This window comes from Trachurus japonicus, chromosome 12 (assembly GCF_045865225.1).
Source record: "Trachurus japonicus isolate A0001 chromosome 12, Traja_1.0".
Classification (NCBI taxonomy): domain Eukaryota; kingdom Metazoa; phylum Chordata; class Actinopteri; order Carangiformes; family Carangidae; genus Trachurus; species Trachurus japonicus.
The window spans coordinates 23,551,257-23,579,080 of record NC_140918.1 but is presented as its reverse complement, the minus strand read 5'-3'; the positions used below and the strand labels follow the sequence as shown (position 1 = coordinate 23,579,080).

The 27,824-nt window shown below is 41.4% G+C and overlaps 3 protein-coding genes across 3 annotated transcripts; all 3 read left to right on the top strand.

The window, feature by feature from the left end:
• Positions 1 to 670: 670 nt before the first annotated feature.
• Positions 671 to 10,390, top strand: gtf3c5 (general transcription factor IIIC, polypeptide 5). The gene is made up of 11 exons (XM_085793877.1): positions 671 to 998; positions 4,223 to 4,421; positions 4,519 to 4,711; positions 5,548 to 5,728; positions 6,021 to 6,125; positions 7,283 to 7,397; positions 7,522 to 7,602; positions 8,441 to 8,529; positions 8,644 to 8,726; positions 9,658 to 9,800; positions 10,109 to 10,390. Exons 1-11 carry the CDS (start codon positions 795 to 797, stop codon positions 10,294 to 10,296), a joined length of 1,581 nt encoding a protein of 526 aa, XP_085650003.1. The 5' UTR covers positions 671 to 794; the 3' UTR covers positions 10,297 to 10,390.
• A 3,463-nt stretch (positions 10,391 to 13,853) lies between these two features.
• Positions 13,854 to 17,729, top strand: LOC146977556 (bile salt-activated lipase-like). Its single transcript, XM_085793875.1, has 11 exons — positions 13,854 to 13,934; positions 14,094 to 14,241; positions 14,521 to 14,640; positions 14,719 to 14,916; positions 15,005 to 15,135; positions 15,645 to 15,752; positions 15,836 to 15,950; positions 16,229 to 16,415; positions 16,569 to 16,772; positions 16,880 to 17,089; positions 17,211 to 17,729. Exons 1-11 carry the CDS (start codon positions 13,869 to 13,871, stop codon positions 17,392 to 17,394), a joined length of 1,671 nt encoding a protein of 556 aa, XP_085650001.1. The 5' UTR covers positions 13,854 to 13,868; the 3' UTR covers positions 17,395 to 17,729.
• A 2,439-nt stretch (positions 17,730 to 20,168) lies between these two features.
• On the top strand, positions 20,169 to 25,489 carry LOC146977555 (bile salt-activated lipase-like). Its single transcript, XM_085793870.1, has 11 exons — positions 20,169 to 20,310; positions 20,698 to 20,845; positions 21,131 to 21,250; positions 21,335 to 21,532; positions 21,638 to 21,768; positions 21,901 to 22,008; positions 22,092 to 22,206; positions 22,300 to 22,486; positions 24,481 to 24,684; positions 24,819 to 25,028; positions 25,150 to 25,489. Exons 1-11 carry the CDS (start codon positions 20,245 to 20,247, stop codon positions 25,331 to 25,333), a joined length of 1,671 nt encoding a protein of 556 aa, XP_085649996.1. The 5' UTR covers positions 20,169 to 20,244; the 3' UTR covers positions 25,334 to 25,489.
• Positions 25,490 to 27,824: the final 2,335 nt, after the last annotated feature.

Sequence of the window (27,824 nt, the reverse complement as noted above, 5' to 3'; positions counted from 1 at the left end):
TTTTTTTTTAAAGAAAAGTTATAAATATAACGTTATTTGCATTATATAAAACAGTAAAAACAGATAAACAATGTAATATTTTAAAATGATATACAAAAATAGCCTATGATAGCAGTGGAAAAGAAATATTTTACTAACTGTAGCCTATCACTTTAATCGCTTTGAAGATTGATTTGAAGATTGATTGATTTATTATTTGTTAAACGTGAATTGTTCAGTCCAGGCTTTGATTGATATTGAAAATAGTAAATATTTGATTTCGTTTTCTTTTATCAAACAGCCTACCCTCGGCTTATCCCAAGACAGAAGGAAACTTTTACTTTTTAGTAAATCTGTTTTTATTTTTTGCAAAATTTCATATTCATAAAAGTACATTTTCTAAGAAAACCCCTTGCTTTTATGTTTTTCAAAAAGAAATGGAACTTTATTTTAAGCTAATCACCAAATCAGCAAATGAAAAGGCTATTAAAACCATAGACCTTTGTAATATGTATAACCTTGTTGTATAATGAACATCACCACTGGTACATGTTCTTTGCATTTTCATTGTATACTGTTCCTACTTGTCAACTTCTTTTAAATAAAGCTGTTGAGAAAAAAAAAAGAAAAGAAAAAAAAAAACAGCCTACCCTCGGAACCATAGGTGTGCACCAGCATTTCTACCCGGTGATATTTTGCAACAGGACACAGACTCGCGCTGCATCATGGGTTCACCGCGAACTACGAGTGTACTAGCAGAGTGTTATTAAGTGTTGAATGTTGTTTTCTGAAATATAACGTGAAGAAAAATCATCATGGCGGCAGTAAAGGAGTTAAAGTTGGATTTTACTCTGAAAGAACTGACTTTCTCCGGCCCGGCCGACAGTGAGCCTGTGGCCGGCAGCTCTGCCACCGTGCTGGTGCAGGGCCGGAGGCTGGTGTGTGTGGAGTATCCCGCCGTGGTAAACAGTCTGCCCAAGATGCTGGACACTCTCGGGGGTGAACAAGGAGTTTCCAAAGTAAGTAGACACACAGCTGGACCTGACCGGCTTTTATTAACCTAACTCTGCCTGTATCAAAACAACGTTAAAGTCTCATTTAGACTTCATCCGGTGCCTTGCAGAGGTATCATAACGTTACCCCTTGAACTTTCCACATTTTGTCACAGTAGCCTACCGTATAACCACAAACTTAAAGCCCCAGCCCCAGTATGTAACTTATTCGGCTTTTTCTTAGCAAAAATCAAATATTGCTTTCATAAATACGTATTTCACTGAAGTCGAATCACACCCGCATATAGCTTTCTCCTACCTAGAATGAATTGTTGCAAGTCGTTACAAATACACTGCTCAAAAAAAATAAAGGGAACACTTAAACAACACATCTTAGATCTCGAATTGATTAAATATTGCAGTTGAAAATCGTTATGTAGTAGAGTGCGTTGAGAACAAAATAACGTAAAAATGATCAATGTTAATCAAAATCATTATCCCATGGAGGTCTGGATTCAGAACCATACTCAAAATAAAAGTGGAAAATCACATTGCAGGCTGCTCCAACGTCAACGACAATTCCTCCAGACAAGTCCGAATGAGGCTCAGTAGTGTGTGTGTGTGTGTGTGTGTGTGTGTGTGTGTGTGTGTGTGTGTGTGTGTGTGTGTGTGTGTGTGTGTGTGTGTGTGTGTGTGTGTGTGTCCTCCACGTGCCTGTATGACCTCCCTACAACACCTCCATGCTTCTGATGAGGCAGGATGTTCTCCTGAGGGATCGCCTGCCAGACTTGGGTTAAAGCATCAGTCAACTCCTGGACAGTCTGTGGTGCAACGTGGAGAGTCAGGAGTTCTTTGAGCAGCCCATGCCGTACTTCATCCCCCCGGCCATCTTCTCCCGCCTCGACAGTCCTGTGGATTATTTCTACCGGCCTGATGTTTCTCAGTCAGTAACAGCACAAATATACCATATCAACTTAATGACTTGTCAGTTGACTGTCTTTTTGATTTTCAACTTGTTCGGCCAAAATTGAGAGCAGATCTGTATTCACTGCACTTTTAGGTAACACTTTACAATAAGGGTCCCTTAATTAATGTTAGTCAGTACATTATTAAGCATTAATTAACTGTTTACAGATATATTAAAGCAGAAGTATGCAGAATGTTTGTGTTAATATAAGTCTTAAATAGTTATATCTTCCGACAGCAATCACTTCTATAGAGTGTTTGGTCTGAAACACGGGTCTGTCAGTCACTCTGCTCTGCTGTAAACCGAGGAGAAAACTTTCCTTGTATCCTACAACCTTTATCCAATGAGGAGAGAGAACGGCATAAAGGGGCGGTCCAACGTGGTGTTGGTGGATGGAACGAGACGTGATGTCCCAGATGTGCTCAATTGGATTCAGGTCTGGGGAACAGGCAGGCCAGTCCATAGCATCAATACCTTCATCATGGAGGAACTGGTGACACCCTTCAGCCACATGAGGCCTGGCATTGTCATGCATTAGAAGGAGGAGGGATCCCTCACCCAGGACGGGCCGACGTGCAATAGATGTTGTTACAGACAAGAAAACAGTTTCTAACACAGAATGTGAGCAACATGGAAATGTTAACAACAGCTGAAGGAGGAAGCTTCTGGTAGGCTAGGGAGGCGGGGAGGGCAGACCAGCTGAATGGGAGGACTGGATGGCAGACTGGTTCACTGGTTCATAGGAAGGGAGGGCAGGCAGGCCGGCAGCATAACGTTCTCCACGGCGTCTCCAGACTCTGTCACATCTGTCACATGTGCTCAGTGTGAACCTGCTCTCATCTGTGAAGAGCACAGGGAACCACTGGCCAATCTGCCAATATTGGTGTTCTCTGGCACGGTGTCGGGCTGGAAGAACAGGCCCCACTTGTGGACGTCGGGCCCTCATACCACCCTCGTGGAGTCTGTTTCTGACAGTTTGAGCAGAAACATGCACATTAGTGGCCTGCTGGAGGTTGTTTTGCAGAGCTCTGGCAGTGATCCTCCTGTTCCTTCTTGCACAGAGGAGGAGGTAGTGGTCCTGCTGCTGGCTTGTTGCCCTCCTACGGCCCCCTCCACATCCTCCGGTGTACTGGCCTGTCTCCTGGTATCTCCTCCATGCTCTGGACACTGTGCTGACAGACACAGCAAACCTTCTTGCCACAGCCCGCATTGATGTGCCATCTTGGATGAGCTGCACAACCTGAGCAACTTCTGTTGGTTGTAGACACCACCTTATGCTACTGTACCTCTAGGGAACACTAGAGAACACTAACAAAATTCAAAAGTGACACAAAGTTGCGCACAATTGTGAAGTGGAAGCAAAATTATACTTTTTTTTTTACACATTAATGACCAAAATTGAACTTTTCTTTTACATGCAAAAGGATATTTGTGGTGGAAGCCTGACACTGCACATCAACCTGAACACACCATCCACCGTGAAACATGGTGGTGGCAGCATCATGCTGTGGGGAGGCTTTTCTTCAGCAGGGACAGGGAAGCAGGGCGATCCTGGAGGAAAAGCTGTTTGCAAAGGACTTGAGTCTGGGATGGATGATGGTCTAACCCTAAACATACAGCCAGAGATACAATGGACTGGTTCGGATCAAAGCATATCCATGTGTTAGAACGGCCCAGACCTAAATACTACTGAGAATCTGTGGCAAGACTTGAAAACTGCTGTTCACAGACGCTCTGCATACAATCTGACTGAAGTGGAGCTATTCTGCAAAGAAGAATGGGCAAAAATTGTGTGCAAAGCTGGTAGAGATATATTCCAAAAGACTTGCAGCTGTAACTGCAGTGAAAGGTGGTTCAACAAAGTGTTGACTCAGGGGGGCTGAATACATAGAATGCCACACTTTTCAGATTTCTTTTTTGTAAAAAAAAAAAACCTGAACACCGTGTAGCATTTCCTTCCACTTTACATTTAAGTTTGTGGTTGTAATGTGACAAAATATGGAAAAAGTTCAAGCGGTATGAATACTTTTGCAAGGCACTGTATATGTTTCCAATCACATATGTTCTCAGCAAAAGATTCAGACTTGCTTTTAGTCCAGCCAAACCTCCAGGAGCCATCAAAAGCCCCACGTTGTATAGTTTGTATTCCACCACACAGTTAAGCACTGGTCTTAGCACCAGTTTGATTTTGAATAAGGTGAATTAACTGCAGTCACCTTATTGGCTGTTGTGGACTGAATGATTGCCATCATGTTGAGCCTCTGTCTCTGTGTTTAAATCACAGGCCTTCGCTCACCCAAACCGGCGGCTTGAGCTGCGTTACAGACCCCAGGACCCCTTCTGTCACTCCCTGTGTGCCAACCGCCTCCAGTCCAGCAACATCCTCCTAAGAGTGCGACGACGGGTGCGAAAAAAGGACCCCAAGGAAGTTGAGATCCACATGGATATAGTCGGAGTCATAGGAACGACATATAAATTTCAAGGTCAGATGAAGATATTTGATTCACAAAACAAAGAATATTAATTTCCGTGATGTAATGTGTGTTAAAGAGACGTCCGACTCATCTTCGTCCTCTGCAGGCTTGGCTGACTTCCAGTGCCTCGCTGTACATTCTGAAGGAGGGAAGGACCAGTCTTTGTACGACAAAATCATCCTTCGCAAAGTGGAGAGTCAGGAGTTCTTTGAGCAGCCCATGCCGTACTTCATCCCCCCGGCCATCTTCTCCCGCCTCGACAGTCCTGTGGATTATTTCTACCGGCCTGATGTTTCTCAGTCAGTAACAGCACAAATATACCATATCAACTTAATGACTTGTCAGTTGACTGTCTTTTTGATTTTCAACTTGTTCGGCCAAAATTGAGAGCAGATCTGTATTCACTGCACTTTTAGGTAACACTTTACAATAAGGGTCCCTTAATTAATGTTAGTCAGTACATTATTAAGCATTAATTAACTGTTTACAGATATATTAAAGCAGAAGTATGCAGAATGTTTGTGTTAATATAAGTCTTAAATAGTTATATCTTCCGACAGCAATCACTTCTATAGAGTGTTTGGTCTGAAACACGGGTCTGTCAGTCACTCTGCTCTGCTGTAAACCGAGGAGAAAACTTTCCTTGTATCCTACAACCTTTATCCAATGAGGAGAGAGAACGGCATAAAGGGGCGGTCCTCTCTGTGTGTGCAGCCAAGGGATGCGCCTGAATGTGGTGACGTAGGGACGAGGGCGGGGACTGCTAACTCCATCGGCTGACAGGAAGTTAGCCAAAACCACCGGATCGCTTACTTCTGCTTTAACAATCATTATTATGTATTACTTAGGATTAGGAAACACATTAATTAATGTATTAATGTTTACTACTCAAAGTTAGTTAAATTCTTAAGTAATAATAAAAGTTGAATAATGTAATTAGTTATATCAACGTATGCATTACTTAGCATTGATTAACACATTAGTTTATATATTAGCTAATGCTTAATAATGTACTAACTAATGTTAATTAAGGGACTCTTATTGTAAAGTGTTACCCATTTTTAATTTCTCTGTGATGCTGTTGCAGCTTGTCAGGAATATATTTATTGTGTTTCCTCTCCATTCCTCTCTGTAGGCAGGTGACCATGAACAAGAACTTTATCGGTTTGAATCGTGCTCGTCGGCCCCACAACGCCATTTTTGTCACCTTCACTGATCCCACTGTGCCCAGTGCGTGTCTGGAGGCGGCCAGACTCAACTGGGACCGGCTCTGCCAGAAGGATTCTGACAAAGAGGTTGAAGAACAGCTGAGACAGGTCTGTGTGCTTCTGGGAGCACAACACACTCAGCTCTGCACAACTTTTGAGCATGTATTTGAACGCCTCTCAGGCACTGGAAATCTTCTGTTCCAGCTATTTTTCCATCAAGCTGTTTCCAGCAGTCACTCTGTTCATCAGTGCAGCACAAACCAATCAAAGTCAGCTCGTTGTCACTCCAGAAATAGCATCGGCTGTGAAGCTGGAAACTGTTGCTTAATATTACACATGCATGACTCTCCTTCCGTTTCCAAGCTTTAATCTTATCTCAGACCAAACGTTTTGTGCCTAGATGTTTGAGAGACGGCCCATCTGGTCCCGGAACGCGGTCAAGGCCAACATCAACATCCACCCTGATAAACTCAAACTGCTGCTGCCCGTCTACGCCTACTACATGGTGAGCTGAGGAGACAAACTGTGCCTGGTAAAGAAGGAGGTTGCATTTTGGGGGCAGAATGAATAAATGATGTTCAGTTGCATTTTCCCTGATGTCATTCAGATGTATTTTGAAACGGTGAAACCTAAATGAAAATACTATCTGCAGCCTCAGTGAGGACAAAAAGTCCAAACTGAAATCTGTTCATTTTGTATTGATGTTATCAGAATGTAAACTGATATTGATGTCATCAGTGTTAGGCTGTAATATTAAACTGTTTACAGTTGCAGTTACATTTACATTACATTACATTTTGCATAAGCTTCATAGTTTTTAAGCGTCATTCCCCTTAAACCCATTAATTCTTTAATTTGTATTAAGAAGAATTAGTGATATGCAATACTGCTGTTCAGTATTGCAATGATGATATGACTGAAAAACCAAATGTACGTGTCCGCATACAGCTGAGTGAAGCTGAATAAAGGACACAGACAGAGGTTACTATCGGTCATCTCCTCTGCCCTCAGTTGCAGGTAACGCTGCTGAGAGCGCGCGGCTGCTCTCAGGCTGTAGTTAAAGGTTTACAAAGGTTTGTGGAACTGAAGCTGCAATCTGCACAGCATGTTTTCTTTTTAGCTTGATAATTAATTTATGGAGAAGGCTAAAATGTAGCTTTTCCACATGTTTTAATCTCCTTGAACAGATGTGTGATGTTGCTTTATTACACTCACAGATCTACAACTGTAGATGTTAAAGGGATAGTTCAACATTTTGGCAGCCGTGTCTGGAATGTAGTCCTGGCTATGCATTTTCCTCAAAAACAACTCCGTCCCGTAATGTTACATTATTTATATTATATTATTTCATAGTGTGGTGCGTGGTTTTGGAGTTGTTGGATTGTGTATTTGATGAGGGACAGGGGACCATACCATTGACCTCCATTGTGTTGGCTGAGCAGCCTGTGTCTCTGCCCTGCAGATCTCAAAACAACATGCAACGATAATTAAAGGTAATGAACCTACTACTATGACTATAGGGATTATGGCAATAGGCAAATTTTCCAAAACTTTGAACTATCCCTTTAAAAGTTCACTCACTGGTCTCCACTGTCACCTGTGTGTCAATAATAAAATCCCATTTTCCTAAATTGGACTTACATGTGAGTCTTACTTTTGTAGGTGACGGGGCCGTGGAGGAGTCTGTGGGTGAGGCTGGGCTACGACCCCCGAACCACCACAGAGTCCAGGAAATACCAGTTGCTGGACTTCAGGATCCGCTGCAGCACCAAGCACGGTGAGAGGCTGAGGGCTACGAGCAGTAACACTAGTATTTGGTGATACTGTAGAATATTTAGTTGCTATTATGAGTCTTAATCAAAAGCCAAGTCCTCTTTGCCTGATATTAACTCTCTTTTTAGGTTACTCAATATCTGACTTGCCAGTGAAAGCCAAGAGGAGCGCCCTTAACTATAGTCTGCCCATCACACTCAACAAAGCAGGTGAGTTTACTCAGAATCATGGATTTAAGATGGGGGCCCACAACAGGCCAGCCAGATTGATTTTCCTGAATTCATTCATTCGAGGTTTGATTTCCACATTTAGATTTTCCTCTTTGTCCTCCATGTGTACAGACAACCAGCATTCAAATCGGCTTTTTACTTCCACACACGTCGAACACTCCAGACAGTGAAGAGACATTATTTCACATAACAATGTTTTCTCATGTTTCACATAATGTCACCCAAAATCTGACTGAAGCACTTGGTCAGTTCCATCTGGAAGTGTAAATAAATTAATTTGACCATTTATAGGAACAGCAGCTCTCTCACTAACCAGAGTCTATCTTCTTTTAGTGATGGTATCCATACAACACAGTTGTACACAGGAGTTGCTTCTAAAATACAGTCTAAAGGTCTTTGCACACTGAGTCCGTTTTTTTTCGCATGCGTTTTTCGTATCCGTCATCCGACAAAAAATGTTATGCACACTGAATCCGTTGCGTTTTATTCGCATGTGTTTTTATTTTGTGTTCCAAATTTCGGAGAGGGAGACAAAAATCGTCACGCAGTGATGCACTTTGTGGTTCTCTCACTTGTCGAGAAATGAAAGACAAAAATTAAAATATTGTGTCCATCCTGAGAGGACGCCAACAGCGAGGGGATCTGCTGCTTGTTAATGAGCAGCGGAACTATCATGATCACTTCAACAGTTTATTTTAATTTACACATAAATTAACTGAAAGTAAGTCCAGTAAGTTCAGTCCAGCACTAAATCAAACTGCACCAACTCCCCAATAATCTTCACATGGTGTAAAAACTGCTGTGTTTCTTTCTCCAGGTCCACTACCAGCTAGTGTGATGGATCTTCCAGCTCAGGAGGGTTCCAGTTCCAGTCGAGATCCTGTCGTGGTTTCATACCAGCTGAAGGTCAGTGAAGGTCACATTATGTGAGGTGTTATTACAGTGTGTCCTAATGTACTAATAGGTTTTGATATGTTGATACCTGCTGAAGGAAATGCTGAATCTGTGTCATCTCCACAGGAGTCTAACTACATTTTCACAGAGGGCATGCTGCCTCCTCACAGACAGATGTTTTACCAGCTCTGTGATTTGCATGTGGACAGGTACGTTACAGTGTGATGGGTCTCATATTTTCATTTTCTTTTCAAAAGACGCTATAAATCATCTTAAATACAGTTAAATTAGTGTCTCAGGTCTTCGTTTTGGTTTTATAGGCCTTGAATTTATAATAAGGAACACCAGGATTCAAGTAAAGTACAAATAAACTTTTTATTTATTTATATAGTACTAGTCATAAAGTGATTTGCATTAGTAAAAATACAAGTTAAATGCAGCAATAAAAGAAAAAAAAGAAATGAAGTACACTATATACCATACCATACCATACCATACCAAATTTATTTATAAAGCACTTTAAAAACCCAGTGGACCAAAGTGCTGTACAAAACACACATAAAATATACAATTGGTATAAGACACAAAATGTCCATAAAACATAACAGAATAAAATAATAAAAGAACAAACAAAGTGCATTTGATATATATATATATATATATATATATATAGGGAGAGGAATATCAAGCCCACCATGTTTAACAATTCACATTAGTTAGTATAGTACTAGTATCAGCGATCAAATTATAAAAGATTATTGTAACAAAAATGGTTGTTTGTCCCTGTTGTTTTACAATGTACTGTACTGTATGTTTGATGCTTTAATGTGTACAGCAGCCTCTGAAGTTGCAGTTGCTAACGTCAGACTCAGTTTTAGTTAACTGACATCCCACTGAGTAACTTCTAAATGTTTCCCCAGGGATAAATATCAAGTTATTTTTTCTGAATCAGCAAAGTAACCAGTAACTGGAGTTATCAGATAAAAACGATGCATTAAAGAGTAAAATACTTTTGTGGTAAGTATGACCAAATGAAAGTACTGACATCAAGTACTTTTCACTGCACAGTAGTTGAGTCAACATTTCTGACGTACTTTCCACCAGTGTTTGGGGGTAATGCAGCTGTTTGTGTGTTTCCAGCATCAGACAGGTGGTGGAGCAGACCGGCGATGGCGAGCAGGTCTGTAACGAACGGGACGGCTGGTGTGTTGTGGGCACCACTGACAAGCTGAGGGACATGATTTCAGCCATGATCAAGAAGATCGTCCGAGCACAGAAACCAGGTAGGGAATATCACAATGGATGAGTCACTGTGAGGACACTGTGTGAGCGTGTGTGTGTCGGGGGGGGTGTGCGGTTCAATTACACACCGATTGGTGAATTTATTTAGCTTTCCACAAACAAGCTCCCTGCTGCTCCACCTCTCACTGCACAGTCTCAGTAGTGGGGCAGTGGTGTTGACTCTCTTCTGTGGGAAGTGAATAAAGTTAATGAAAAACCCACTAGACAGTTAAACACTGCTTTACAAACTGTGTTATCTAACCGTGTTAGACCCAGTGGTCTCTAATCTGATGTTATCTTTCCCCCGTAGCTTTGCCAGTCGCCCCCAGGAGAAGCCGGCGCAAACGCACAAGTGTAAAATACTCACTAACAGAAGGGGACGACGACGAGGAGGAGGAAGAGGAGGAGGAGGATGGTGAAGAAGACGATGACGACGAATTTCTGCCGTCTGAGGGAAGTGAAAATGAGATGGAGACAGAAATTCTGGATTACATGTAACAAAGTATGACTGCCCTGACTGTTAATATTTTTCAGTTTCTGTAAAATGTGATGTGAACTTGTGAAATGTAAATAAAAAAAATGGCAGTATTTCTACAGCTTTGCGTGGTAGCTGTATCATCCTTATAATCAAGTCTGAATTCACGTTTCACTGATCAAGATGTAGTCGTTCTTGGATATACAGTATTTACTTGATTCAGAGTGATGGAATCTGATGATGCAGTTGAACATTTCTCTGTCCCTGATTATTTTAAAACTGCTTGTGTCTAACCTCCTTTACAAAAACCTGAGCCTATTACAAAGAACTAAAGAGTCCTATTTCAACAAAAAATATTGTTCAAACATTGTTTTTCTACAACGAGAAACTATACAGTACAATACAACAGTAATATACAAAACATATTCAGTCAGTTTAAAGAGCATCTTTAATGGTTGGTGTGTGTGGGTTCTCTCTGGGTTCTGTGGCTTCCTCCCAGTCCAAAAACATTTGGACCACAAACAAACCAATTCACAGCCTCCGCCACAGTTCTCCGTTACCTCTTCATAAAACAACAGCCCACAAAGACTGTGGCTTATGCATTAGTCTTCCCCTTTTGTTTTCGATAGTGGCATCCACCCTAGCCTCTGCTCATAAGCCCTAATTGTTTTGGTGTGCAGCAAATACAGACTAAAACCAACACGCAGGATTGCTCCAGCTTGACTGCACCAACTTTCAAAGACTTCTCTAACTGAGTGTCTTAGCACCACATCCTGGAAGCCTCTTAACAGTTGTATGACTTTGAAACATTACAAGCTGCATTTCCAGATCTTTAATAATTGCCTTGGAACTGTTATGTTAACACTGTAACACCGTTGTGAAAAAACAACCACAAAGAACTGGAAACTGTTTAGGTCACATGGACAAACTGAAGAAAGTTTCTTTTGTTGTTCAATAATTTGGAAAAAAATATTATGATGATACAAAATGGGTTCATTTACTAGTCGTGAGTGGCAGGTATTGTTTTAACCTTGCGAGTCGGTTATGTGTGTGTTATCATGGTAATGTGTCCTGTAGTGGGAACGGCTGCAGAGGTTTTGAGTACTCTGACCAGTGTTTACACACCTGTTTGTGTTTTTTAACAGATTTTGTCACTGTAATGGTGTGACAACTGTGTAAGATATGGCCACACAACTTTACAGGTGTGCCCATTTAAAAGTGAATTGTGGGCACACCTGTAAAGTTGGACACTTACATTACTTTTGGAATACTTTTGATTTAAAGGCGTGGGACCCTCTCTCCTCTGTAACAGTTGTCCTGACACAAGTTCACACCATTTATCAGTTTGCAACAGCAGTGTCATGTGAGGTGAACGTGGTGTAGCTCATTCTTGGTTTTAATCGTTGTATGAAAAAACAGCTACAAAAAGACCAACAGATTAAATTTCAGATTACAAGGGTCTATATTCTAATATAATATAATATATAATATAATGGATTTTTGATGGAATTTGTTTTTGATATAATCCACAGTAAGTTTTGAGGAGCGCTGTGGTGACAAGGTGGTTAAATATGTGTTGTGCAAGAGCAAGAAAAACAGGCCAACAGACACTGGTGCACACTGGTCGGATGTTGTTTAGGGGAGGAGTCACCTTCAAAAAAGTCTGGCCGAGTAACTAATGCCAGTAATTGTGTCTATATTATTTGATGTTTGTAGTTTTTTCTTTTTTCATTATAAGAAAGTGTTTTTATTTGTACGAATTTTACGTGCAACATTTTAAATATTCTGATTATATAAAATTGGTTCATTACCAGCCATGACAGAGTGGCTGGTAATGTGAGTGAATGTGTATGTGGTAAAGTATGGCCTTGTAGTGGGAACCATACCTTAAAGGTAGTACTTTACTATACAGTCACACTTCACAGGCTGGCTTTGAAGATGGTTGGGGAGTCCTGAGTATTAATTCGACAATGTAGTAATAACTACTGAACACTACTGGGTCAGAACATCACCTTTGGACACACTTGCCAGTACTACAAGTGAATGAGAAAGTGACAGATTTTAATTGGTATTGCATAAACACAGGCATGCACAGTATGTAAAAATGTATATTTATCATTTAATTTTTCTTTTTTTATTCTCAGATCCATTTTTAAAAGTAGTTTTTTCTTTCTGTTTTTTTTATTTGCACAATATTACAAGCAAGCAAAACAGCTAAAATACAACAAACCCGGGGGGGGTTTATAAAGGAAATCTCACCTCATAAAAACAAGGAATATAAGCCCACAACAATAAACAAGACAAGCAAATTTAAAACTATAAAATCAAGAAACAAAAGTAATTCAAAAATAACAATATAGAACATAGCTGTGTGTGTGTGTGTGTGTGTGGGTGTGTGTGTGTGTGTGTGTGTGTGTGTGTGTGTGTGTGTGTGTGTGTGTGTGTGTGTGTGTGTGTGTGTGTGTGTGTGTGTGTGTGTGTGTGTGTGTGTGTGTGTGTGTGTGTGGGTGTGGGTGTGGGTGTGGGTGTGGGTGTGGGTGTGGGTGTGTGCATAGGGGTGTCTAGCGAGCATGGAAATGTGCTACTGTAGGTGTATTCCAAAGCATATCAGTTCAGCCAAATCCTTACAGTGGAAGGAGAACAGACATTTTCCGTGTCTAAACCCATACCCATGTCTAAACTTACTGTTGGTTATGGCCACTTTAATTTACCTTAATTATATGATGAAAACATTTACAGGCCATGGTGCAGCATTAGTGGAAAAAGTTAGATATCAAACATGGATTCACATTTGAATTGGCTACAGCAGTGTGACTCTGAGTCCTGCTGGACAGCTGTGTCAACTCAGCAATCACTGGCTTCCTGGTACACAATTGCAAAATTTGGAAATCACTTCTCATGCCACACAAACATTTGCTGTGTAGCCACGTTTTCTTTGTGTTGTTGTTTTTTTTATTTTTTTTTCTATTTTTATCCTACAGAAATGCTCCAAAAACTATGGTACAATACTGGAAATCTCTGTCCATGTAACTGCTCTTCTATATTGCTATTGGTAATATCATACACCATTAATCAGTTTGCATGATGGCCGTGTCATTTGACGTGAAAGTGGTGGAACCCATTCTTCATTTTCGGTAGCTGTAAGAAAAACAGCTTCATACAGACCAACAGATCAAATTTCAGATGACAAAATGTAATGGTGAGAAGTTTGTTGTTTTTATATGGAGCTATCTTAAATTTTTGTCTTTGTTTCGAGATAAACAAATTGACTTATGCAATTGTGTTTTCAGAAGATACAGTGGTCCTTGCCACCATGGTTTGATGAATATCCATAACAAAGAGAGTCTTCGAACTTTTCTCCCCATCTCTAATGCGATGCTACAGAAATACAAGTCTGAATAAGTTTTCCATGTAATCCTCAGCAAGTATTGAGGAAAATGCTGTGAAGACAAGATAGTTAAATATTGTGTGTTATCTAAGAGTAAAGAATGCAGGTCCACAGACACTGGTGCACACTGGTCGGATGTTGTTTATTAGGGGAGGAGTCCTCTTTATAAAAGTGTGTCTGACACTGAAGCTGGTTCTCACTGTGGTCATGATGGAGAAACTGGGGATTTTAATTGCCATTGCAGCTTTTCTGGAGGCGGTCTGTGCTACCTCTGTAAGTGTCACATGAACAACATACTTCCAAATTGATTGAAGTATTCAGTTGAAAACATGTTGATTTGCTTTTTTGTTTATTTCTTTACCAAAACAAGCCTTAAAAATACTGGGTGGACTACCATGTCAAGTCTGTATGGTCTTTGTGTAATTCCTGTAGCTTGGGGTGGTTTACACCGAAGGAGGGATGGTGCAGGGCAAGAACATTCGTCTTGGGTTTCGCCATCACATGGACATCTTCAAAGGGATTCCCTTTGCTGACATCCCTGGAAGATTTGAGAAACCAAAGCGTCACCCTGGCTGGGACGGTGGGTTGACCGATTTTCATCAGTCAATCCCCAACTACATTTTACATTTACACCGATAACTGCAACTATAACGATGCTTTGTTGTTCAAGAATTCAAAATACAAACTAACTACTACTACTACTAATTCTGCTCAACCTTGTCTCCTAATTTCACTGAATGAGAAAGTTTTATTCTTTAATTGTTTTAGTGAAAACATGGTGTCTTACTTGTTTAAGCTCTAGAGGTCAATGTTGTGAAAACATGCAGTTTTATGCTGCTCATACACTGTATCTCATCAGGTGTCCTGAAGGCCACTGAGTACAGGAAGAGATGCCTTCAGGTGAACCTTATCATGACTGACACCAGAGGGAGTGAAGACTGTCTTTACCTTAACGTCTGGGTTCCTCATCGCCGCTCAGGTAAGGACAGAGAAACAGCCGTCAACTATCAGTCAATTAACACTACAATTGGCTCTAATTCTCTGTCTTTCTCTGTAGTGTCCACAGATCTGCCAGTCATGGTGTGGATCTATGGAGGAGGCTTCCTGGCCGGAGGCTCCATGGGCGCTAACTTCTTGGACAACTATCTGTACAGTGGGCAGGAGATTGCAGACAGAGGAGACGTCATTGTGGTGACTCTGGGATACCGTGTGGGAACTCTTGGCTTCCTGAGCACCGGAGACTCTAGCTTGCCTGGTAGATGCAGGTTTATTCTTCTACAACAGAAACACAATGCATGGTCGATGTTGCTTGAGCCAATTTTACAAATTCTTCTTCTTGTCAGGAAATTATGGTCTGTGGGACCAGCACATGGCCATCGCCTGGGTGAGCAGGAACATTCGCTCATTTGGTGGAGATCCTGACAACATTACCATCTTTGGAGAGTCCGCAGGTGGAGCTAGTGTGAGCTTCCAGGTACGATGCTTTGTTTTTCTGGATTTTTAGGTTATTGTATGTGTGACAGTGGTGGCCCTGTCACTATGCCTCCAATTGATCATGTGCCCTGGCTACTTGGCCAAGGGAATGTCCCTTTGGGTGACTGGCACGCGTGCATGACTCTTACCCGGGAGGTGTGGGTTCAAGCCCTCTTCACCTTGCCACATTCTGACGTTGTTGGCAGGATCCATGTACTGTAGCACTAGGGGTGGGTCCATGGATTCCTAATGTGTGGCAGCCTGCGCGGAAGCACGAGGATGTGCTTGTGAAAAGAGGGGGAGAGATGTGACAGTGGTGGTCCTGTCACTATGCCTCCAATTGATCATGCGCCCTGGCTACTTGGCCAAGGGGATGTCCCTTTGGGTGACTGGCAAGCGCGCATGATCCCCGCCCTCTTCACCTTGCCACATGTGCACTGAAGCAGAAACACCTGAGAGGTTAAAGGAATTCATGAGAATCTCCTAAAACATCTGTTTTTCTGTCTACAGACACTCACTCCTCATAACAAAGGACTGTTCAAGAGAGCCATATCCCAGAGTGGGGTCGCTCTTTGTCCATGGGCTGTCAACAAGAACCCCCGCAGGTTCGCTGAAGAGGTACATCCTAACTTCTATAAGAAGTTTTACTTCTTTTGTGCAACTTTGTTTTTTAACAGTACATTTTGAACCTTCCCCCCCAGGTTGCCCTGAAGGTCAATTGCCCCACTGATCAAAATATGGCGGCTTGTCTGAAGATGACTGACCCTGCGCTCCTAACGTTGGCCGGCTCTCTTCCACTGTCCAGCTCACCTGATCGTAAGGGCTCAACTCTCTCTTCTCTCTCTCTCTTCTAATAATAGGACTCTTTATGCTACTGCGGAAAACAGCAAATGCATCTTTCTTTTTTGAGGAGTATAAGATGCTCCTTCACAGAAATTTCTGACTGGTAGCAATAAGAAGTACATGGTGAAGTCTTGTAGGGAACAAATTAAGAGGTAGCTCATTGCTTTTGCTTTGGGTATTCAACATCTACCTTATAATGACTAAATCATTTATTGTCACTGTAAGTGTCTGATCATATCTGCCACTGGTAGAGCCCCTCGTCACCAACCTGCTCCTGTCTCCTGTGATTGATGGCGACTTCCTGCCTGATGAGCCTTACAACCTGTTCCACAACGCTGCTGAGATCGACTACATCGCTGGAGTCAATGACATGGATGGACACATCTTCACTGGTTTAGATGTTCCTTCTATCAACTCCCAGCTGGTGGACACGTCTATGTGAGTTCAAGCCATTAGATCAGTGTGAAACTAGATCTTACTAAAGTAAGATACCTTTGCAACAACAACTGTAGAGATATAGGCTAAACATTTTTGATGGCACAGAGGTGTTTCTTTAGCCTTAATTTTCGAACTTTCTTTTCCCAAATGCAGTGAGGATATAAAGAGGCTTCTGGCATCGTACACTAAGGAGAAGGGCAAGGCTGGTTGGGAGAGCGCCTACTCCACATACACTTCAACCTGGGGATCAAATCCCAACAGGGAGACCATCAAGAAAACCGTGGTGGAGATTGGAACAGACTACATCTTCCTGGTTCCAACACAGGCTGCTCTCTACCTTCATGCTGCCAACGCCACGTAAGATTTCAATTAGTCTGCTGGACTACTAGCAGGAGACAAGGCTTTTATCTCTCTCTTTGTCGTTAACATTGCTACATCTCCACATTTTTCTTGTTTCACCAAAGAACTGGCCGTACCTACTCTTACCTCTTCTCTGAGCCAAACCGTTTGGGCGGCATTACCACACCCTTCCCCAGCTGGATGGGAGCTGACCACGCTGATGATCTGCAGTACATGTTCGGAAAACCTTTCACCACACCACTGGGATATTGGCCTCGTCACCGTGATGTCTCTCGCTACATGATCGCCTACTGGACCAACTTTGCCAAAACCGGGTATAAATCTTTGGAGACAAGAAATAGAGCACTGCAGAAATTAAATTAAGCAAAGCCAAACACCAAAATAGAAAATTAGGCTTGCCTTAATTCAGTTGCCCTTTTTTCTTTTGCTTCACAGAGATCCCAATAAAGGAGGATTGGATGTACCCGCTACCTGGCCCAAATTCACTAGCACTGGACACCAGTACCTGGAGATCCATAATAAGATGAACAAGGGTTATGTGAGACAGAAGATGAGAATGCGTTATGTGCATTTCTGGACCAGTACCCTGCCAGGCCTTCCAGTAATGTACTCAGAATGAAGAGTTTTTGCAATCATGTGTACACCTGCAGTGTGGACCTGTCCTGCAGATCTCAAGAATCAGTTCATGAAAAATCAATTTTTGATTAATAAAAATGATATAGTAAATTTTGGTTGTACTCACTGATGTATTGTGACACTTTAAATTTACCAAATTCTATTTGCATATATGGCACATAAGTTAAATGAAGATTGAAGCTAGCTTGAGTGACGGGCTAATGGTGGCAAGCTGCCTAGCTAAATAAGCCAATTTATTAGTCACCATTTGTCCTGTTCCCACCCTCTGTATACTTTCCACCACTGTCCACGTTGTCATAAATCAGCATAGTGAAACTGAACTCCATCTGCTAAACTTATTGCAATTCATTAAAAAGAAAATAAGGCTTAGAAATGAAGTGATGTGAAAGTAAACTTTTATGTGAAGTGGAGCTTTTCACGTATTTTCATATTAGAAAACAAATATGAACATAAAATGGACTAGTGTAAACTGGGCCAAGTATAGAGATGGGTTGCCCAACCTTTTGGAAATAGCACAATTGAGACTAATAAGACAATCATAAATGAAGATAATGATCCTAAAAGCCAAATATTAGCCTACTATGTTAGGTACTGCATGTATTCTGTGCCTGTTTCTGATGGCCTGTGCGGCCCGGGCCCATTGTGTGTGTGTGGGTTTAGTGTGGGGATTGCTTTTTTTTTTTTTACGAACAGCTTGTTTTTATGTACAAAACAATCAGCACGTCTGTGGTTCTAAAACAACATCTAGGCTATACCTTTAGTCACATACAGCGGTCCCCAACCTTTTTATCTCCGCGGACCGGTCACCGGTGGAAAATTTTACCGCGGCCCGGCGGCGGGGGGGGGGGGGGGGGGGGGGCGGCGGCGGCGGCGGCCGTTCTCTTCGGGGGGGGGGGGGTAGCGTACGTTCTCCTGTTTACATTACATGTAGGCCTACTGTATTAACAGGACTACACGTTCACATAGCCTAGTTTTCTCTTACGTTTACGTTCTTTGTTACAACTCACCATAGTATCACAATAATAATATCAGTCATCTGGGGGTGATGCTCCGTCTGTCATCTCGGTTTCTGTCTACTCTGTCATCTCGTTTTGCTGCTGAAGCTGCAGAAAACTCCGTTTCACAAACATAATATGTTTGTAATGGAAGCAGGTTTTCCGTGCTTTTGTGGCGATCTCAGGATATTCTGCTTAGCCAGAACGCAGGGAGAGAAGTTTTCTGTGAAGTGATGAAGCGGCAGAGAGCCGGCCGGGTCCCGCACACACATTGCGGAGCTTGGAGCATGTGAATCACCTGTTGCAATGAACCCGTAATTTAAACAGGACTCGTGCTTTTTCTTTTAGAACAGCTTTCTTCTTGTTGGAAAGCGTCGGGTCTTCTGTCGTCTCATTATTGAGTTTTTCCCGGCCCGGCGACGTGTGTTTTTCACTCTTTTACGTTTGTGCCTGCCTGTCAATTGCCTGTCAATTGCGCAGCACCGGGAAGATGCACAAACGGAAGTGGCAACATTTTCAAAATAAAACGACCGGAAGTGTGAAATAGACGAAACAAACGATTTCTTTTTTTTTTTTTTCATTTTCATTTCATCTTTCTGCGGCCCGGTACCAAATGATCCACGGACCGGTACCGGTCCGCGGCCCGGTGGTTGGGGACCACTGGTCACATAGCCTGTCAGGCAGATTTCTTTTGTTGCTAAAAGTTAAATACTTCTCACATCGGCATTGATTTCTTAAAAGGTCTATGTTTCAGTCACAAGGACCTTACTTGTGACCTTATGACTTGACCTTTTTGATGAATTGATGCAGGGTGTAAGTGTGTATGGGAATTCACTTTTTTCTTTCAAAGATTTTTTTTGGGCTACATTCACTGGGGCACAAAACAGATCATGCGAGTTGTGAGAATGTAGCCATCTATTCATCACTATTACTATTCAAGACTTTCAAAATTATTGACGGATTATAAATTAAATCAGTTTTGAAGCAAAGACAAGTATGTAGTGCATTGCACATACTGAGGTTAGCATGCTGACTAATAACTAGCTAGCTACCTGTCTCATCTTGAAATCAAACCTTTTTATAACATTTCTGGTGCTCTCTGACAGCTTTCTTTGCCATTGTGAAAAACTAGAAACAATTAGTCCCCTTTTCTCACAGGCAAACTGTAATTTATTGGTTTGTTCAGGTTGTGTGGACACAGAAAATTAAGAAGTCTTCTGTCTTGTGGTAGCTATATTGTGTAAATCCAACAGAAGAATGAGCATTATTTTATTTTCTGCTTGTGTCTATGTTTTATTTTGACTGAACAAATGTGTTTTTCTTGTTCAATAACGTTGGACTTTTTTTTTTTTTTAGATTTTCTGATAATATACAATTTATTAATTTCCAGACAGGTAGGCTATATCCTACCTCATGATTCTGCACCTATGTGTGTTATCATGGTAAACTAGGTCCTGTAGTGGGAACTTACACAGGGGAGGTTTTGAGTACTCTGACAGGTGTTTATGTCTGATAGAATTTGTCACTACGATAGTGTCACAGCTGTGTAAGATACAGTCACACAACTTTGCAGGTCGTTGAGATCAAAATGAAGGCTGGCTTCTAAGATGGGGGTGTGTTGGACCAACCCCTCTTTCAGTCATCAATGTCCAATGAACACCCCTCATCCCTTACATCGAGAAGCTGTAGAGATACTTTGACAAGGTGGGCAAATATTATGCAACAGTGAGAAAAGCAGATCCACAGCCACTGGTGCACACTGGTCTGATGTTGTTTAGGGGAGGGATCCCCTTTATAAAAGTCTGGCCAACAGCCAGACTGACGCTCACTGTTCGGTCATGATGGAGAAGCTCGGGATTTTGGTTGCTGTTGCAGTTTTCCTGGAGGCAGTGTCTGCAGCCTCTGTAAGTTTCAGACAAGAAATATATCTTTATGGGATCCAGAAAAAAGGGCATTTATAGTCTTCTGTCTGTTAAAAAAAAAGAAGCAATATCTGCATCACAAACATTCTGAAATTCGTAATTTTAAGCAATAAATGCCTTTATGATATGGGGACAGTATTTTTCTCTGTCACAACATATTTATAAAAGGTGATATAGCGTTTATAGTTCAGGTAGCCTAGTCTTTTTTTCCCCCCCGAAACATCCCAAATGGAATCTGAGGAATCAAACCTAAATACAACATGCCAAATGTTAGGGGTGCAGTCCTGCATTTTGAAAGAAAGACTTGAATTCAAAATGTTTGATGTACTACTACGTCATGTTTTTTCTGTGTATGTTTAATTCCTGTAGCTTGGGGTGGTTTACACCGAAGGAGGGATGGTGCAGGGCAAGAACATTCGTCTTGGGTTTCGGCGTCACATGGACGTCTTCAAAGGGATTCCCTTTGCTGACATCCCTGGAAGATTTGAGAAACCAAAGCGTCACCCTGGCTGGGACGGTGGGTTGACTAAAAACTATACTGATGCTTTATTGCTCAAGAGTTCACAATACAAAGTGGTAGCAACAGGAATAGTTTCTCTTTTAACTTCATTGAATGAAAAAGTTTTGCAGATCCAGTGAGTTTTGTTCATTGTTTTATTGGAAATGTTGTATCTTGGTATCTCTAATAGTTTTAGCTGTAGGCCAATGAGCATCAGCTAAAGGCTTCAACGGTTTGATGTAACATGTCATTAAAGAATACACATTTTTATTCTACTCTTTTACTGTATGTGTTTGTCATCAGGTGTCCTGAAGGCCACTGAGTACAGGAAGAGATGCCTTCAGGTGAACCTTATCATGACAGACACCAGAGGGAGTGAAGACTGTCTTTACCTTAACGTCTGGGTTCCTCATGGCCGCTCAGGTAAAGAGAGAGAGATGGCTGCAAAGTATTATCCACAGTCAATTAACACTACAATTGGCTCTAATTCTCTGTCTTTCTCTGTAGTGTCCACAGATCTGCCAGTCATGGTGTGGATCTATGGAGGAGGCTTCCTGGCCGGAGGCTCCATGGGCGCTAACTTCTTGGACAACTATCTGTACAGTGGGCAGGAGATTGCAGACAGAGGAGACGTCATTGTGGTGACTCTGGGATACCGTGTGGGAACTCTTGGCTTCCTGAGCACCGGAGACTCTAGCTTGCCTGGTAGATGCAGGTTTATTCCTCTACAACAGACACAGATGGCCTGATAGATGTTGCCTGAGATATTTGTAAGAGTCTATTTTGTAACTTATTCTGTCTTCTTGTCAGGAAATTATGGTCTGTGGGACCAGCACATGGCCATCGCCTGGGTGCACAGGAACATTCGCTCATTTGGGGGAGATCCTGACAACGTCACCATCTTTGGAGAGTCCGCAGGTGGAGGTAGTGTGAGCTTCCAGGTACGATGCTGGATATTTAGTTTATTGTGTGCACTTAGTAGAAACACCTTAAAAGGTTGAAGGAATCATTGAAACAGATGAGAAAATGCACAATTTGGACATGAGAACTCACTAAAACATCTCTGCCTACAGACACTAACTCCTCACAACAAAGGACTGTTCAAGAGAGCCATATCCCAGAGTGGGGTCGCTCTTTGTCCATGGGCTGTCAACAAGAACCCCCGCAGGTTTGCTGAAGAGGTACATCCTAACTTCTATAAGACGTTTTACTTCTTTTGTGCAACTTTGTTTTTTAACAGTACATTTTGAACCTTCCCCCCCAGGTTGCCCTGAAGGTCAACTGCCCCACTGATGAAAATATGGCCCTTTGTTTGAAGATGACTGACCCCGCGCTCCTAACATTGGCTGGCTCTCTTAAGCTATCCAGCTCACCTGATCGTAAGGGCTGCACTCCACATAGTGTAGTTAACATTTTAGAGGTTGTGTCAAAACTTGTCACTGTAAGTGTCTGATCATATCTGCCACTGGTAGAGCCCATCGTCACCAACCTGGTCCTGTCTCCTGTGATTGATGGCGACTTCCTGCCTGATGAGCCTTACAACCTGTTCCACAACGCTGCTGAGATCGACTACATCGCTGGAGTCAATGACATGGATGGACACCTCTTCACTGGTTTAGATGTTCCTTCTATCAACTCCCAGCTGGTGGACACGTCTATGTGAGTCCAAGCCATTAGATCAGTGTGAAACACAGGGGTGCAAACTTGTCACCTTTCGGCGAAATTCGCCGTTTTGGATCCCAAATTGGTCATTTGTGTGATTCGTGTAAATCCGCAATAAAAAAAAATTGAGAGGGGGGGGGGGGGGGTCCGGCGAGGCGAGGCGAGGCAAGCCGAGCCGAGCCAATGCACCTGTCTCTTTAAGGCGCATGCACCTTATCTGGATGACAACGAGTGGTGGCAGCGCTCCTCTTCTGTCAGCAATACACACCTGAAGCTTCACTTTTCATACAGACTAACTAACGCGACTTTTTGAGCATGGCGAGTGAAAGAGTCGGAGCTAGAAGATGCGCCAGCAGTGTTGTGTAGGTGCTGTATGGGACCGCGTGTGTGTGATGATCGCGATCGCGGCCAATTAGCGATTAGCGCGTTTAGCATAATTAGCTCCAGTGTCTCCCTCTTCTCTGGAGGAGGGTCTGGCGAGCGAGACTAGCTCCAGTGACCTGAGCAGCAGCAGCAGCAGGAGGAGGAGGTTGACTGACTGTGGCAGGACCTCTGCCTCTGTTTCACTTTATGTTGCTGGTAAATAATGTGGTTGTAAAAGTAGTAGGCTAAAGTTAAATTATTTAGTATGCACTAATTAAAGGGGCAGAGCTTTAAGAGACATTTTAGCTTTTATATTTTATAAGATATATTTTTTGTAAGAACCACAATTAATAAATATAGGTTATATATTTCAGTGAATATCTAATTGTTCTTAGCATTTGTTAGATAACTTTCTTTGCCCAATAAATTAAAACATGTTGGAACTATCAATGTCTCCTCTCTTGCAGCCATTATCTCACTACTTTTAACCTCAGACTGTCACAATGATGTATCAGATGTCAGACTGCCTCATTCTTTCAGTTTTAACCTGAATATAGAGACATGATTGATTTTCCCAACGATCAAAGTATACGAACCGAACCGAAAACCATGACCACAAAACCGTGAACCAAACCGTTTGCTTGAACATCTTTTAAATACATATTGCCGCTTAATATGTTTTATGTAGCCTATGGCATTTTTAAGCTTCATGTGTGTTATTGGACAGAAAGAGCAGCGCTGCCTCGGAGCATAGCCTACATACAGAAAACACATTTACATCAATAAATAAATGTTTCACAATGAACCAATCAGTCTGTATTAAATTTTATTTAGTTTGAAGGTAAGGTTTGCAAGGTTCATCTGATGGACATCAAGGGACAGATTCTCCAAGTTTTGCACAGCTTTTGCTCATGCTAAACCTGCATAGGCTGAAGACCCTCTTCACATGTTTCAAAACCAAACACAGAGAGACAGATTGTGCAGGTTTAACAGGAGCAACAGCTGTGCAAACCTGAGTAAATCTGGACCCTAGTCTCATGCTAAAATTGACTGTAAATTCACCTTTAAAGTTGGTTTTTTTTTAAAAATTGCCCGGGGGAGCATGCCCCTGGACCCCCCTAGGGGGTCAGTATCTTGTCACCTTTTTTACCCCTGATGAGTTTGCACCCCTGGAAACAAGTAACTCTGAGAAAGTTGAGTTTATGTCTATTGGACTTTGTTGTAGATTCCTAAAAGTTTTTGCCTCTCATTATAAAGAGGCTTCCCTTTACCCTTGGTGTGGTCCTTAACAATATTGATACCTTTGGTGTGAATATGGTGGCACTGATTAACCAGGGTTTTTAGGGTCACCTGAGGTCAGGTGTGGATGACACTGGTTAGAGTCACATGAGGCAAGTGTGGATAGTTGTTTATGGTATCTTTGGTCTTGTTAAAGACCCCACCAACGCTAAATACCTGTGCTAAATGTCTTTAAGAATCAAAAGTCCAGTTGAACTAGTTTTAATTTCCCCAGAGAACTATAATCCAGGTGTCTGAGAACTTTACAGATACAAGCAGCATACCTTTCTTTAATGGCACAGAGGTGTTTCTTCAGGCTTCATTTTTAAATCCTCTCTTCCCAAATGCAGTGAGGATGTAAAGAGGCTTCTGGCATCGTACACTAAGGAGAAGGGCAAGGCTGGTTGGGAGAGCGCCTACTCCACATACACTTCAACCTGGGGATCAAATCCCAACAGGGAGACCATCAAGAAAACTGTGGTGGAGATTGGAACAGACTACATCTTCCTGGTTCCAACACAGGCTGCTCTCTACCTTCATGCTGCCAACGCCACGTAAGATTTCAATTCATATGTTCTTTCCCCTCCACATTGTCTTAGAAGGGGACTACTAGCAGGAGACAAGGCTTTTATCTCTCTCTTTGTCTTTAACATTGCCACATCTCCACATTTTTCTTGTTTCACCAAAGAACTGGCCGTACCTACTCTTACCTCTTCTCTGAGCCAAACCGTTTGGGCGGCATTACCACACCCTTCCCCAGCTGGATGGGAGCTGACCACGCTGATGATCTGCAATACGTGTTCGGAAAACCTTTCACCACACCACTGGGATATTGGCCTCGTCACCGTGATGTCTCTGGATACATGATTGCCTACTGGACCAACTTTGCCAAAACTGGGTAAAATTATTCATAGAGAAAACAGAGCATTGCAGAAATTAAATTAAGCAGAATTGAAGACTAGGCTACAAAATTAGGCTTGTCTTTATTCAGTTACTCAATGTTTTGTTCATGTTCACAGAGATCCCAACAAAGGAGGACTGAAAGTTCCCGCTACCTGGCCCAAATTCACTAGCACTGGACACCAGTACCTGGAGATCCATAATAAGATGAACAAGGGTTATGTGAGACAGAAGATGAGAATGCGTTATGTGCATTTCTGGACCAGTACCCTGCCCAACCTTCCAGTAATGTACTCAGAATGAAGAGTTTTTGCCATCATGTGTACCCCTGCAGTCTGGACCTGCAGATCTTATATATTATTTGTTCCTGAAAATAAATGTTTGATACAAATAAATAAAAGTTTTTTTTTCCATTTAATAATGTGTTGTGCCTTTTTACATTCACAATATACCTGAATAATAGTTAATACAATTTTCATGAAAGGCACATGAGTTACTTTGTTTGGTTCAGTATTTTAGCTCAGCGATGATGACAGATGCTACTGCTATATGTGTCCAATGTAATTTAATTTAATTTAACAGTGCTGTTTTAACGTCATGCCAAATAAAGTCAAATCAATTTGTAAAAAAAAAAAAAAAGTAATGATATTGATGTATTTTATAAGCTTGTTGCTCAGGCTTCACACTTGTATGTCCAACTGCATTAGCCAAATACAGTTAGCTTAGCTAATCAACTAAGCCGACACCTAGAGTATGACAAGGTGTTCTTCAGATAATCATATTTTTCATTTCCACATTGTTTCCTTGTGTCAGAACACAGAAGAACTAGATGCATGCAAACTATATATTGTTATTATTTATCTTTTAATTAATTAATTAATTCCTAAACAAACCAACAAACCTAACCCAACAATTGAGACTATTAAGGAACGACTGCAGTGAGAAAGATTGTAGGCCCACGCTTTATAAACTGACTCATTCGTCATCATACCCCAAACTCTGTTTTCCTATGCTGTCCAAGTCAAGAACAAGAAACTAAGGATTAGTTCAGCTAAAAACCAAGTAACATGATCAAACGATTTTTAAAATCCTGTATAGTGAGACTTTGTATTTAGCACAAACCTAACACTGATTTGAACAAGCGAGCTGTTCAGCAGCCAACTGTTACACTTGTCTTATACTTAACCTCCCTTCTGTCTGTGGATTGCAATGGTTGGGCAGTAGAATTAAGAAACTAAGCCAAGTGATTTTACTATCATTGCTGCATGGCACAACAAACAGCGCTGTCCATGGTTCTGAAACAACATCTACAACATCAGCTTCAGTCACGCGAGTCAGCCAGTAATTCTGTAGTTTTTTCTACTTTGCTATTTATATATAAAACAAAACTACACTTGCTTCGGTTGTCACTATAATGTGAGTGATTTAAATCGTTCTTTAAAAAAAACAAGATTCAGTATGCCACTATTTCAAAGATGAAAGTTAATTCCCATGCATAACCTCCACACCTGCATTGATTTATTAGAAAGATCTACATTTTGGTCACAAGGACCTTTCTCAAGATCTGTCTTGCACTGTTCTTTAATCAATTGGAAAATTGGATGATAATTCATTCATATTTCCACTTTAGAAGGGGAGAAGGTGTGTCAGTCAAATCCCACAGAGATACCTGAAGCATGTTTAGCTTTTAAAGTTCTTGTTCTCTTTTTTTGGCAGGACATGAAAATAGAACCAAAGAGTGTATCTCCTTTTTTCTTACAGTATATTGGATTCCCAAACTTTCCTGTTGTATGTTGACTCCTGTTCTTATTGTATGAATTTGACAGCTGGACAGTTTTTACATAATTGCTAATTAGATCTAAGATGCATCCAAAATAGGCAATTATGTGTATCTTCAATGGGAAATAAAATAATGCATGAGTGAGGGATAAAATAAAATTTAATATCAGACAAAATACATTTACAGATTTTGATAGTGACTGACAAGGTGCTGGATCCAATCACATTAATCCCTAGTCGTTCTACAGATTTACCTTAATCTATCTACCTGTATCTGTGAGGATCTGTTGTTACAGGAAGGGTTGGAAAGGATTTGAACTTTATTAACCTCTGGCATGAGGAAAATATCAAAGCTCAAATACATTTCTCAACAAACAGCAGCATTTCAGCGGTGTGAGGTTATTTTGGCGGTTTTATCTTATCACAAACAGTGTGTTATTTGCTAATCTGAGAATTACTCCACCTGTTTCTGTGAGTCAATAACAATGTGGCGTCAATACCTACTTTACAAGGACTGCTGTGGTCTATCTCAGCCATGTGTTTATGTGTCCTCAATATGTGTACATCTACACGCTCTTGCATATGTGCAATCATTTGCAATACTGTCACTCCTGATATCAAAGCAGTAGCATCCACAATACACTTGTGTTTGATAGCCTACATGCATAATCAAGATTTCATTTTGAATAGAGGGTATAATCCAGCCAATAATTAAAGTTTACTGCAAAATGTGTAGGTTACTGCAGTTTAATTCTATTGAAATGTATTCTCTGGGACACATACGTTGAGAGATTGTGGAGCAAAGACCAAAACATTTATTTCTGCTGAAGAATGGCCTTGAAATGTTGAAATGTTGTTGTAGTCTCCAAAATTCAGTTTTCTCTTAGCAACTGGAAATAAAAAGTAAAATCCAGTCCATTCCACGTTAAACATGGGCAACTGTGATTATGATTTGACATGAAGTATCTGAGTATCTGAGTCTTTGTGAGGTTTGGATTTTACTTGCAGGGTTTTC